At 36.5% G+C, this 12,744-nt stretch overlaps 1 protein-coding gene across 5 annotated transcripts; it reads left to right on the top strand.

The window, feature by feature from the left end:
* LOC105164056 (coatomer subunit beta'-2) lies at positions 153-11,698 on the top strand. Of its 5 annotated transcripts, none has more exons than XR_002286816.1 (26): positions 153-383; positions 626-646; positions 756-817; positions 1,243-1,297; positions 1,974-2,010; positions 2,123-2,448; positions 2,539-2,670; positions 2,752-2,900; positions 3,426-3,494; positions 4,194-4,344; positions 4,415-4,480; positions 5,587-5,775; positions 6,004-6,144; positions 6,244-6,318; positions 6,415-6,591; positions 6,690-6,781; positions 6,962-7,078; positions 7,592-7,706; positions 7,887-7,958; positions 8,282-8,478; positions 8,557-8,650; positions 8,836-8,942; positions 9,177-9,300; positions 9,614-9,837; positions 10,486-10,551; positions 11,420-11,698. XR_002286816.1 is itself a non-coding variant. In XM_011082625.2 (26 exons), the coding sequence occupies exons 1-25, from the start codon at positions 381-383 to the stop codon at positions 10,503-10,505; spliced, it is 2,739 nt and encodes a 912-aa protein (XP_011080927.1). In that variant the 5' UTR covers positions 153-380; the 3' UTR covers positions 10,506-10,551; positions 11,420-11,698. The 5 variants fall into 5 exon arrangements, 3 of the variants coding, with proteins under 3 accessions (XP_011080927.1, XP_011080919.1, XP_020548496.1); XR_002286814.1 differs by having other exon boundaries at positions 11,432-11,698; XM_011082625.2 differs by having other exon boundaries at positions 9,614-9,761.

Consider the following 12,744-nt stretch of genomic DNA (forward strand, 5'->3'; position numbering starts at 1 on the left):
CGTCCATCGCATTGGTCAAACTCATCTACGTCCAAAACAGCAAAGATGACGATTCCGTTGACCTGAAATCCTCGCACCATTTGCTTCACTCAAAAGCATTGTTTAACGATCAGAAACAAAACTAATTTCTCAAAATCATAAATAAATAAATAAATAGACAGTGAAATAACCTTCGTCTCTGTCATGAATTTCTACACTCTCGCTGGTATATGAGTGCAAAAACCTCTTCTTTTCTCTCTCTAAATTTTGCAAATAACACGCGCACTTTCTCTCTCTTGATCTCGTCGTTCGAGTGCGTGTTTCTGGACTCCCTCACTCTTTTGTAGATCTCACACTCGGATCTCTAGGGTTTCCCTGTTGTAAACACCGAATCTGTTAAAATGGTGAGTTTGTTTGTATCTGTTGGTTTTTCGTTGATTTGGCATTTGCTGTTCCCTGTTAGATCTGATATCTGGTTCGAATTGGTATGACTTGCGTGTTTGGGGACTGGTTTGTGTGGAATTTGGTGGATGGTGTTTCTTATTTGTTTTGATTTGATGACGTTGTTTGAGATCTGGAGGTACTGTTATTGTTTACTGACTCAAGTTTTTTGGTTGTTTGTCTTGGATTTTGAATTGTGGTGCAGCCGCTTAGACTAGAAATCAAGGTACTGAAATCATTTCAATTCAGATTTTCAGTTTGGGATATTTTCCTTGTCGGGGTGTGTGTGTGTGAGGGAGTGATATTGGGAGCTGACAATTTGTTTATTGCATCAGAGGAAACTTGCGCAACGATCAGAAAGAGTAAAATCTGTGGATCTACATCCAACAGAGCCATGGTATGGTTCTTTTACAATCAGTTAATGTATGATGACTGTATCTGGCATCTTATATTAGCAATTCAAAAATGGTTCCTGGTCTAAAATTCAAAGTTATTTGTGGAACAAAGCTATTTGTTTGTTGCTGTTGTCTCTTATAGTTAGTCATTTTCATTTCGGAGTTATAAATTCAAGAGACCAGGAGTTGCAACTTTATGTTCTATGCAATCCAGGACTCATCCAGTTTGGTTTGCTACATTTACTTCTGGTCTTCTTCTAATTCTATATCACTACAATTTCTGTTCGTTGGTTGGGTTTTTGTGTATGTCTTGGATGGATGGTATGCCTCACTTTGCTAATATATGGGAGCATGGGCTCAGATTTGTGTATTCTGTTGGTTGATTATAAAAAGGTGTGATATACCAAATTCCATTGTGCTTTCACAGGATATTGGCAAGTTTATATTCAGGCACTCTTTGCATTTGGAACTATCAGACTCAGGTATGCAAAATGCAGCTGACTCATCACGGAGCATTGCTATGTTTATACATTCATGATACACGAATTAGCTGATTGATCAAGTAGGATTGTGTGGGTAACTTAGAGTAGATTTAGCTCTGAGGTGCTAAACTACTAGTCTAATCGCATGACTATCTCATCTAGTCGAGTGAATGTATTCTTGCAAACATACATTCCTTATTAATGAGATTGAGTTTGTTGTCATATTCTAGTATTTCCAAATCCTGTTAATTATTGTTGCTTTCATCTTTGTTAGCTCCTCCACCAACACATAATAGCTGCCTAGTGTTGCCTGCACATGATGTTGCTAACTAATAGTTGTATTAATCATTTTCCTGAACCTAAGCCCATTCCTTGTTATTGTTCTTGTTCTTGTGGGAGGATTATTATGATAGATCTCAGGTTTCAACCAGAAACTAAATAATCTACTAATTTGCAAAACTAACAGACTAGTTTCTCTAATAACCAAGAAAGTATCGAAAATGATTTTTATGTCCCTTCTCTATATTTTGGTGTCAGAGGTGTTCATTGTAACAATTGTTATCAATTGATAAGAGGTGAAGTTTTTATACATTTTTGTAGCTAGCTATTTCAATATTTTTGTCTCTTGTTTATTTTCTATGAATTGCATTTTGGAACTTGATTTCTGCTGCTGCAGGCAATGGTTAAGTCTTTTGAGGTTACGGAACTGCCAGGTGCACATTCAGAATCATTTTATTTCTTTCGGTTGATGAAGAAATGCCTCTGAGGAACTCTTATTTTGATTAAGAGCATGCTTATACTGATCCCTACAATTCAATCTTGCAGTTAGGTCCGCGAAGTTTATAGCACGAAAGCAGTGGGTTGTGGCTGGTGCTGATGACATGTTCATTCGCGTGTACAATTACAATACAATGGATAAGGTCAAAGTGTTTGAGGCCCATACAGATTATATTAGGTGTGTGGCTGTTCATCCCACTCTTCCCTATGTGCTGTCATCCTCTGATGACATGCTAATAAAGCTCTGGGACTGGGAAAAGGGTTGGTCATGCATTCAAATATTCGAGGGTCATTCCCATTATGTGATGCAAGTGACATTTAATCCAAAAGATACCAATACTTTTGCCAGTGCATCTCTCGATCGCTCTATTAAGGTGCAAATATAATCGTTCATAGGCTAACTTTCACTAGGAATTTTGGTTAACTTGACAAGGAATGATAAGCTCGTAAAGTCGCTTTTGTAGATTTGGAGTCTTAGTTCACCCGATCCAAACTTTACACTGGATGCTCACCTCAAAGGAGTCAATTGTGTAGATTATTTCACCGGCGGTGATAAACCTTATTTAATCACTGGCTCTGATGATCACACTGCTAAGGTTTGTGTGGTTCCCCTTTGTCCTTCTGGAAAGTTGAGTTCCTATGAGCAAAATATAAATATCTTTTGAACTTGTAAACAGGTGTGGGATTACCAGACAAAGAGCTGTATCCAGACATTAGAAGGCCACACGCACAATGTTTCTGCAGTTTGCTTTCATCCTGAACTTCCCATTATAATAACAGGTTCTGAGGATGGTACAGTCCGCATTTGGCATTCCACCACTTATAGGTGAGTTTTCTGATGCTAGATGGCTTAATATTTGGATTAGTTTTACCTGACATAAATTTTAACTTGTTGCCTATGCCACATCACTGATTCTTTGTAACTTTTCAAGTTGGATGATTCTCATTCCTAGTAATCATCTTTTTAAATCTTTATTGGGGGGATTTTATTTAGCAGTATTGACTTATCGAGTCAGGAGTCTTGCATTTTTATATTTTAGTCTTTGAACCTCAAGATCTTGGAGTTATTTCTTTATATATTTTGAATTTTGTGATATCTTAGGATTTGATTAAATGTAATTCCTTTTCTATCATTTCTTATTGATATTGAAGAGCGTACAATTCAGCACTTCACAGTTTATAAGCTGCCTGCTTCCTAGCTATATATATATTATAGCCCTTCCTTTATACCACTTCAATTATAGCTTGTTTCTCTGTTGGTTTGCTTTACATTATCTGCCCAGCAATAGAATAATTTATTTCTATTGGTTGTCCAGACATAAGATCTCTCATCGTTTGTGTAATCTTGCAGACTTGAAAACACATTGAATTATGGTCTGGAAAGAGTTTGGGCAGTTGGCTACATGAAAGGTTCGAGAAGGTAAGGTCTTTTTTAATTTTGTTTCATTCTTAGTTTCATTTTTCAGTATTTTCAAGATAATTTTTATTTTGTATTGGGTTTTGTGTGGGAAATGAAAATATGTTTAGATAGATGATTTTTTTTGTTTTATTTTACTAAAAGATGTGATAAAATGAAAATGTGTTTGGATTAGAATGTTTGGTGATAGTTTTTTGTACGAAAAGACGTGATAGAATGGACTTCCTAGAATTTATGGTCCAGTCCCACAAAAAAAGGTTCAACCAAACATGACATCAATTTGCAATAATATAAAACTGGATATGGGTCTTTGAAAATGAAACCAAACTAGGCCTATGTTTGGTTGCAGTTTATTGGATGGGCTGGTTAGGGATTGTTTATCTATTTGAGGTTTGAGTTTGCAAGCTGGCGCTACAGGATTCTGAAATCCCAATTCCCAAGTTCCACCTCGCCCAAATAATTAATTCAAATTTATACTAGTTTCCAAGAAAATAGCCGTGAGTAAAGTCTAAAGTTAACTCTTAAATTCCATTGTTATAAAAACTAGTTTTAGGCTGGGTATAGGTATTTTTCAAGGGATCGTAGTTGATAGAGGCTAACAGTATTTGGAACTGCTGAGAATTAACTGGAGAACTTAGTGTCCTTTTGTGGGTTTCTCTTTTATTTGGAGATCACACCTAATTGGACTGATTCAATGTTCAGGGTCGTAATTGGTTATGATGAAGGAACCATCATGGTAAAGCTTGGTCGGGAGGTGCCTGTTGCTAGTATGGATAACAGTGGGAAAATCATTTGGGCCAAGCATAACGAAATACAGACTGTTAACATCAAGAGTGTCGGAGCAGATTATGAGGTATGATTTTGCTTGAATTTAATAAAAAATATGCAAAGCCAATTTGTGCTCTGACTTAATGTTTTATCAGGTTGCTGATGGGGAAAGATTGCCTTTGGCAGTTAAGGAATTGGGAACCTGCGACCTTTACCCACAGGTTATTTTTCCTTATTTTATACGAGACATGTTGCATCAAGTTGTTAGGCTTTTTTGGAATCCATGTCGCTCAACATGGTTTCCATTTTGACAAAGTTCATGCATGCGTGGACATTTTTACCGCTTTGTTCACTTTTTTCCTGGTTGGTTTTATGCTAAAATCGTTCACTAGATTATCGATGCTTAAGATTTGCTTTACGCCATTTAAGAATGAATGTCCATACTATTTTTTGAGCTTTGAATTGTCGTCATTTGATAGCTGACAGTGACGCATAGTTCTTACTCTCTTTGACAATAACACATTTTTTATCGCCCATATAGCCATCTCAGTCTAGGAGTGGAGCTATATCTGTCTAATGGTCACATGTGGAATGCCTATACCATCCTAGAATTGCTTACTTGAAATACTTTAAGGAGAATTTTCTTGTTCTTTTTTGTTTTATGTGGCTATTAAAAAACATTTAGCAAAGTTGTCCATTAAATATGGACAAGTTCTCAAAAGCATAACTGCTAAGATGTCATCTGGTAAATTGGCTGCTGAGGGGCGTGCAAAGCTTCGAGAGGTTGTCCCTCCTGAAGATGTTTATTGAAGTTCTTTGGCTATATTTCTGCTTAACTATTTGGTGCTTTGCTTGGATAATTTTTAGTTCTCCATGAAAACAGACAATATATTTGTTCGTCTTTAGTGCTCAATTTTGAACATGTACTTTGGACATATGTTCTGGGGATAAATGTATCCTGACACAACCTTTTGCATTTGAGTCTTTATTTTGTGATCTTAACTTTTGAATTTTTTATTTTTAAATCACAGGGCCGAAATTCTTACATACTATGTAAGAGAACAGAAGAAATATTCGCTAGCCCTTAGTCTTAAGGATGATGGTTCTCCCCTTTCATCCCCTTTTTTCTGGCTTATGCTTAGAAGATTCTAATACATAATTTTTTGTATTGAAGAAATAGGGTTTTTAATCATGTTAAAAGATATTGGGTGAATAAGTGGGAGAACTTTCTCGCTTTGACTATCATGGCACAAGTTTGAATGATTAGTTTCAAATCAATTTATGCAGTTCTTTGCTCTATGTATTAACCATGTTTTTTCTCTTGCAGAGCTTAAAGCATAACCCTAATGGTAGGTTCGTTGTTGTATGTGGAGATGGTGAATACATTATATATACAGCTTTGGCATGGAGAAACAGATCATTTGGCTCAGCCTTGGAATTTGTTTGGTCAACGGAAGGAGAATATGCTGTTAGAGAAAGTACATCAAAGATTAAGATATTTAGTAAAAATTTCCTGGTTAGTGTTTTTGATTCCTAAAACTTTTTGTCCATCCCTATTGTAGCGCGATGTAAATTTTTTATACCAGAGGTATTCTTGGGTTTCTTAGCTCCCTCAATGCCTCTCTTAGTTCTTAGTCATTGTTAGCATTCTGATTTCTACTACTATTGCGCATCAACCTCCTCCAAGATAATAGTTGGCGCCCATAAGTTGATAATAGAATCGCTAGTATGGTGTTTCTTTCAGGAGAAGAAAAGCATCCGGCCTACATTTTCAGCAGAGCATATCTATGGCGGCACTTTACTTGCAATGTGCTCAAATGATTTTATTTGTTTCTACGATTGGGCTGAATGCAGGTTGATACGACGAATTGATGTCAATGTTAAAGTAAGAATATTACTCCTTAAGACACTTGGTACACTTGTAACTTTTTATGGCATATGGGATCTAATCCTTGTTTATCTGTTTCTTGGTGATGTAATCTAGAATCTTTACTGGGCCGACAGTGGTGATTTGGTAGCCATTGCCAGTGATGCATCATTCTACATACTTAAGTATAATGTAAGGGTTCCTTTTTGTCTTGCATTTCTTTCTACTTTGGATGCACGTTCTTTCTGGAGAAGGTTTAGTAATTGGATTGGCTTTTACATGTTGCAGCGTGATGTAGTTTCTGCTCATCTAGATAGCGGGAAATCAGTAGATGAACAAGGAGTAGAAGATGCTTTTGAGCTTCTTTATGAAATTAATGAACGAGTGCGAACTGGAATTTGGGTTGGGGATTGTTTCATTTACAACAACTCTTCATGGAGACTCAACTACTGCGTAGGTGGTGAGGTATGGTTTACTGTTCCATATATAATTTTACATTCATCTCTCTCCAAATGTTTCTTCCAGAATCTGAGAAAGCAGTTTTTCATTTTCTGATTTTTTAGGTGAACACAATGTTTCATTTAGACCGACCAATGTACCTGCTTGGGTATCTTGCAAATCAGAGTCGTGTTTATCTCATCGATAAAGAATTTAAGTGAGTTAATACCTCTCAACAACTGCTTTTATTATGTTTTTTACTCTTGAAGTGAGAGTTAATGGCGCCTTTAGTCAGTAACTAATCAGGTCATTAACTATCTGTCGTCTTGATGAGAGGGAAGAAGTGCTTCTTGTTTGGTTTTGCTTTTACTCATTTGTCTATGGTTCTGTTTTGCAGTGTTATGGGATACACATTGCTACTCAGCTTGATTGAGTACAAGACTCTTGTAATGCGTGGTGATCTGGAAAGGGCGAATGAGGTCTTACCATCAATTCCTAAGGATCATCTTAACAGGTACTTTAACGTCTTCAACTTAGTCACTACTGGTTAAGTTAATTTGCAAAGTCATTGACATGATAATCTTAATTAATTTAGCTGCTAAAGAAATATACTTTTATGTGGAGTGTCATTATAGATAAGCCCCAGTTGAGTGGGAAAATCAAGAGTAAAACTCTCATCTTAGTTTAATCTTCTGATTTGGTGGCATTGGTCTTGTTATCTGATGTGCTTGCTTTCCCTGTAGTTTTTTCAAAATTACTACATGATGTGTCTACTTGTATTTCTTAATGAACAAGCAGTAAACAAAAGGTGTCGTTATCTGGACAAACAGAGGATGATTCACTTGTAATCAAATAATATATGCCAGTCTGTTTTTTTTTTATGTGTCAACTTTGCTGCAAACGATTGTACGTGCTATTTTTCCCCTTCCTCCCTCCCTCTCTTTGAATTTCTCATTGTATCTGATTTTGAAGCATAAATTCCTGAATCACATCTAGCTTGACTATAAATATGCTGATACATGGACAGTGTGGCTCATTTCCTGGAGTCACGAGGTATGGTAGAAGATGCACTGGAAGTTGCTACAGATCCTGACTACAGGTTTGAATTAGCCGTACAACTAGGCAAACTAGAGATTGCGAAGGTAAACAGTGTTGACTTTTCTGCGGGGTTTCTAGCTATTAAAAATTCTTCCACTGGAGAACTTGTATTCTGTTTTCTGGCTGCTGAATCTTCTGAAGTTTATCTTTCATCTTAAGCCTTGAATTTTTGTGCTTGCATTGAGTGTGTGGTTCTCACAAGTGGACTTTTTTTGTGCCTATAGGAAATTGCCACAGTAGCACAGAGTGAGTCAAAGTGGAAGCAATTGGGTGAATTAGCCATGTCTACTGGAATGGTATTCACTTGATCACGATGCTTTGAGCTAAAACAGTAAATTTACTTCAGTATTTTTTGAGGTTGATAGCAATGAGATAATCATCCTTTACACACAGAAAGATACACTGTTTCTCTGTAAAAAATTCGCTCTTTGAATATGCTAGAATGAGTTAGGAAATTTCTCTCAGGCAATCAGGCATAATGGTTTTATTCATCCTGCTCAAGAGCCTGGAGGTCACATTTGTCCTCTATGTTTCTGTGTTGGTTTTGTAAATGCATTCATGCATATGTTTGTCCCTATATGGCATCCACTTAAAACTTTATGCATCTTTTCTATGCCAGTTAGAGATGGCTGAGGACTGCTTGAAGCAAGCAAATGACTTGAGCGGTTTATTGCTACTCTATTCTTCTCTAGGCGATGCTGAAGGAATTTCCAAACTTGCATCTCTTGCCAAGGAGCATGGCAAGAACAACGTTGCATTCCTTTGTTTATTTATGTTGGGTAAATTGGAGGACTGCCTTCAGCTTCTGGTTGAGAGGTAAGAGGTCGTCATTATTTTATCTGGTTGCTTCTCCAATTTCTTATTGCTACTCTTTAAACTTTGAGTTCTTTGCAGCAATCGGATACCTGAAGCTGCACTGATGGCTCGGTCTTACCTTCCAAGCAAGGTGTCGGAAATTGTTGCTCTTTGGAGAAAGGATCTCAATAAGGTATTACTCATTTTATTACTATGTTATAGTTTGATCTGTGGCAGTTGTGGGTTGTGACAATTCATGAAAACATTTTCTTAAAGTGCCAACAAAAAAGAAAGAGAAAAAAACGTAATGTTGAATATATTATGAGAATTATTGGGGTGTTCTATTGTTGTGTGAGCTGGTTTCATTATGATTTCCAGATTAATCCAAAAGCTGCAGAATCTCTTGCTGATCCAGAAGAATATCCTAATATGTTTGATGATTGGCAAATCGCTCTCGCTGTTGAAGGCAAAGCTGCTGAGACAAGGTACTTTTATACTGCTTTAATCTTATTGCATCTTTATTATTTGATCAAGCACTTGATACATAAAAGTATTAGATATCATTTCCCCTGCCCTTCTTTTTGGTTTGAATGTTGTAAAAAGCATATGTAATTTTAGTACATTTAGCGCTATTTATCTTTACTTTTTTCTGTTCTTAGAGTTACCCTGATCTCTCCCTGTGGCAGGAGCTCACTAACTTGTTTCCTGTTTTGCTGCAGGGGCAAGTATCCTCCAGCAGCTGAATACGTGCAGCATGCTGATAGATCAACCGCAAGTCTAGTAGAAACTTTTAGAAACATGCAAATGGAAGAAGAGCTAGATAACGGAGGCTTGGACTATGAGGTAGAGATAAATTTATTTCCCAAGTGCTGGATGATTTTTAATTTTATTTGATGTAATATATGTTATAGGACAACCATTTTATTTTGAGATATAATATGCTTTAAGGAAAATAAAGAAGAAAATAGAAAGAGCTTAGTCTCAAGTGAACTTAGGTAAATCTGCTTAAGGTCACACCAAGATAAACTTTTTCTTTCTCTGGAACTACTTATCTTTTTTAGTACATGAGTTGTCGGATGTTGAATTTGCATAAAATTTGTGCAGGTTGGTTGGTGCTAAGTATGTTATCCTTTTTGTCTTTCTCTATTTTGTCCAGGATGCAGAGCAAAATGGAGATGAATCACAAGATAGGCCAGAGCAAGTAGTGGGACATGACGATGGCCAAGAAGAGGCTGTTGTGGTGGATGCTGACTCAACAGATGGTGCTATACTCGTGAATGGCAATGAGGCTGAGGAAGAGTGGGGTACGAATAATGAAGGAAAACCGTCAGCCTAAAAGCAATTGGTTGGGCCGGTGTGAAATTCCTAGTTTTGTTGCTGGTGATTAATTGATTTTCTTTAAGTTACTGTGTTGACTCCCAATTTTCATAGTCTTGGTACAGTTTTATGTTATTGGCTGTACTCTATTAGTCTATGCTTTTAGTGCATCTTCTCAGGTAACATACATAGATTTTAGGATTCAGCTTATACAGATTCGCACTGGTAATTAGTCAATTCTGATCCAACTTCCCTACCTAATTCAGGTGGAATAAACCCTTTTCCACTAATGTTTAAAATTCAAGTTAATGCATCTCAATAGATGCTTCTCATTATGGATTTCTTTTGGAATTTTTTGAGACAAGGTAAATATAAAGCATGTGTTTTCCTACGATTTCATTGTTTTTTATTTGAATATCGTGTATTTCCACTGAGTGGCTCTTCACTCCATTAGATCTTTTTATCAATTTTTGTCAATAAACTATTCCAAACTTTTCCGGTGGATCATGAAATGTGGATTCCATCTGACTCACCAGGTGGTGCATCAATTTGTAATGATGCCTTAGCCTAGTAAATTATTTATGAAAAACTGTGGTTTCTAATAGGTTTTTCATGTATGTTGGTCATTAATGAATCAGCATAATCAGCAGTTTTTTTTTACCCTTAATGGAGATCCTTATTTCTTCCTCCCCCTCTTTGCTTGCTTCTCAGTGCTTACACCACGTCACTGAGACCACTCAAGACAGACGGTTCCAGCTGTGTATGATTGCTCTCATGGTAAGAGTTGAAATCTGTCTGAAATGTGTTTTAGTAGTAATCTGTATTAATACAATTTATTTATCATATTATCCATTATCCAAACATGGAGTTCTGGTCTGTGAACAGTTCTTGTGCAATTGTACCTAATTTGAAATGCATAGTTTGTTGGATTTGTGGTGTTAGATTTTTGACTGGATATTCAATGAAGAATCACATGTTAAGTGAAGTAGGATTAGGCCATTGAATACCATTTGCCTCCATGTTTATTTACTGGATAAAAAGCACGTCTCTCTTGGAATGTAATTCTTCCTAGGTTATCATACTATCATTTGTTAAGCTAGGCATTATTTGGATTGATATATTTGAGTTAGGGATTTCAAATTGTTAGTAAGAAATCATCTGGATTTGTTTGGATAATTCTAATTTCGGAGGATTCTAAATTCTTCAACTTTTATTTTTTGTTGGCTAAGCCTTTAAACTCGAATCACACCATCTGATGCTAAGAGTTTTTTCCCAGCAACGATGTACTCAGCTGGACTTTGGTGTTTCTACTGAGTATGTGTCTGAAGTTGCATGTTAGCAATCTTTCCTTATTGCTCAATTTTACTTTGTTATTCCTTATGCTGATGTTACTATTTCTATCATAACATAGTTTCTTCTCACTTTGTCTTGTATTCAAACCCCAAGCTTGTTATCCTTGGTCGAAACATTTTGTAAGGTGCATTCACTTGCCTCTGCTCGTTGGTTGACCTTAAACATCATAAACCCCGATGGCTTGTGCCGTTTTCAACTAAATTTTCAACCCTACTTTAATTTTCTTAGAATATATCTCGTTCGAGTTATTTAGCTTCGCGAGATCTTGATTCTTCCCAAACTTGAAATTTAGTTCCTATGCCAGGTATTCTAGAGGTTGCCTGGAAGAGGTGATCGGAGGACCGGGTGTCTTTCTGCCAGTGGTGTGATAAGCACGATGAATTTTGTTATTGGGCGCATACTACAGTAGACTTTGGAGTTGCATTTATTAGTTTAGCTGCTGCATGATTTTGTTATATCTTATATGCCGATTTTTCTTGCAATGACATTTTCATGTGCCATTGTGAATTGTAGATACATAATAGTGTTATAGAAATCAACCCATCAATATTATATGCAGAATACTCCTCCACTCTATTGTTGATAATCTCACCATTTCACCGAGAATTTCAGCCTGAAGTCATGCAGCGTGCAGGTTTGGGGCGGGGGCAGGGGTTTGATACTGCCCAAGTGGGTATATGCAAACTCATTTGAGAACCGTTTGATTAGAACATAATGATTTGATGTTGATGTTAGCATGTATAATCGAACGGTGGTTAAGTGGGTGGGGATGTCTATCCACTGGGGTTGCACTGAAACTGGTGGCTTGAAATTCCCGTTGCAATACCTCGAAACGTGATGAAGCAGCCATTTGAGTTTTGAAATTTGGACATTCATTAAGAGTTTTAGGCTATTGTGAAGTAAGTAGTGCTCGGTTTTGGGATTCCAAACTGTTCCGCATAACTGGAATATGACCTCAGCTTCTATAGCATAAATGCTTTCAGTTTGATACAAAAATATTCGTCTAATATTCTACATGGTTGATTCGTCTGAAATAAACCAGACGACAGTTAAGACATCATCCAACCTTTAAGGTAGTGCGCTGGTTTTGTAATTCTTCAATGCCAGAACTCTGTGGCGTACTAGTTTATTCGAGTAATTTAGAGCTCGCGATTCTATCAAGCATATATTAAAAATCTCCTCAGTTCGTTGTGCTCTTCTGCCCGATACACGACCTAATTGTGCTGGTCCTCAGCTTTACTTTTGTCGACATTGTCGTTTTGAGCTTTGATGTGGGGATCATATTTGGGCTTTCTGAAGTAATGAAAAGCCCTCCATATATAATCATAATAAATTATAGGCCTTGGATCCGCGCGCTTTTTGTTCTGATTGTTTTTTCAATTCAAATCCAACTCAATCCAAATTCATTTATGCACGGAGTCATTAGAAATGTCCAATTATTTATTTGAAATTGTATAAATCAATCATGTTTATAGATATTCTTCCTCTAAATGTAAAGTATAACTTTTGCTATTCTAATTATTCTTTTAAATCTTATCTTTTAAACGATCTTTTTGATTTACACTTCGAAATATTATAATAAGAGCGTTCTTAATATTGTTTTCACTTAATATATAA

The sequence above is a fragment of the Sesamum indicum genome, linkage group LG1 (assembly GCF_000512975.1).
Source record: "Sesamum indicum cultivar Zhongzhi No. 13 linkage group LG1, S_indicum_v1.0, whole genome shotgun sequence".
NCBI classification, from domain to species: Eukaryota; Viridiplantae; Streptophyta; class Magnoliopsida; order Lamiales; family Pedaliaceae; genus Sesamum; species Sesamum indicum.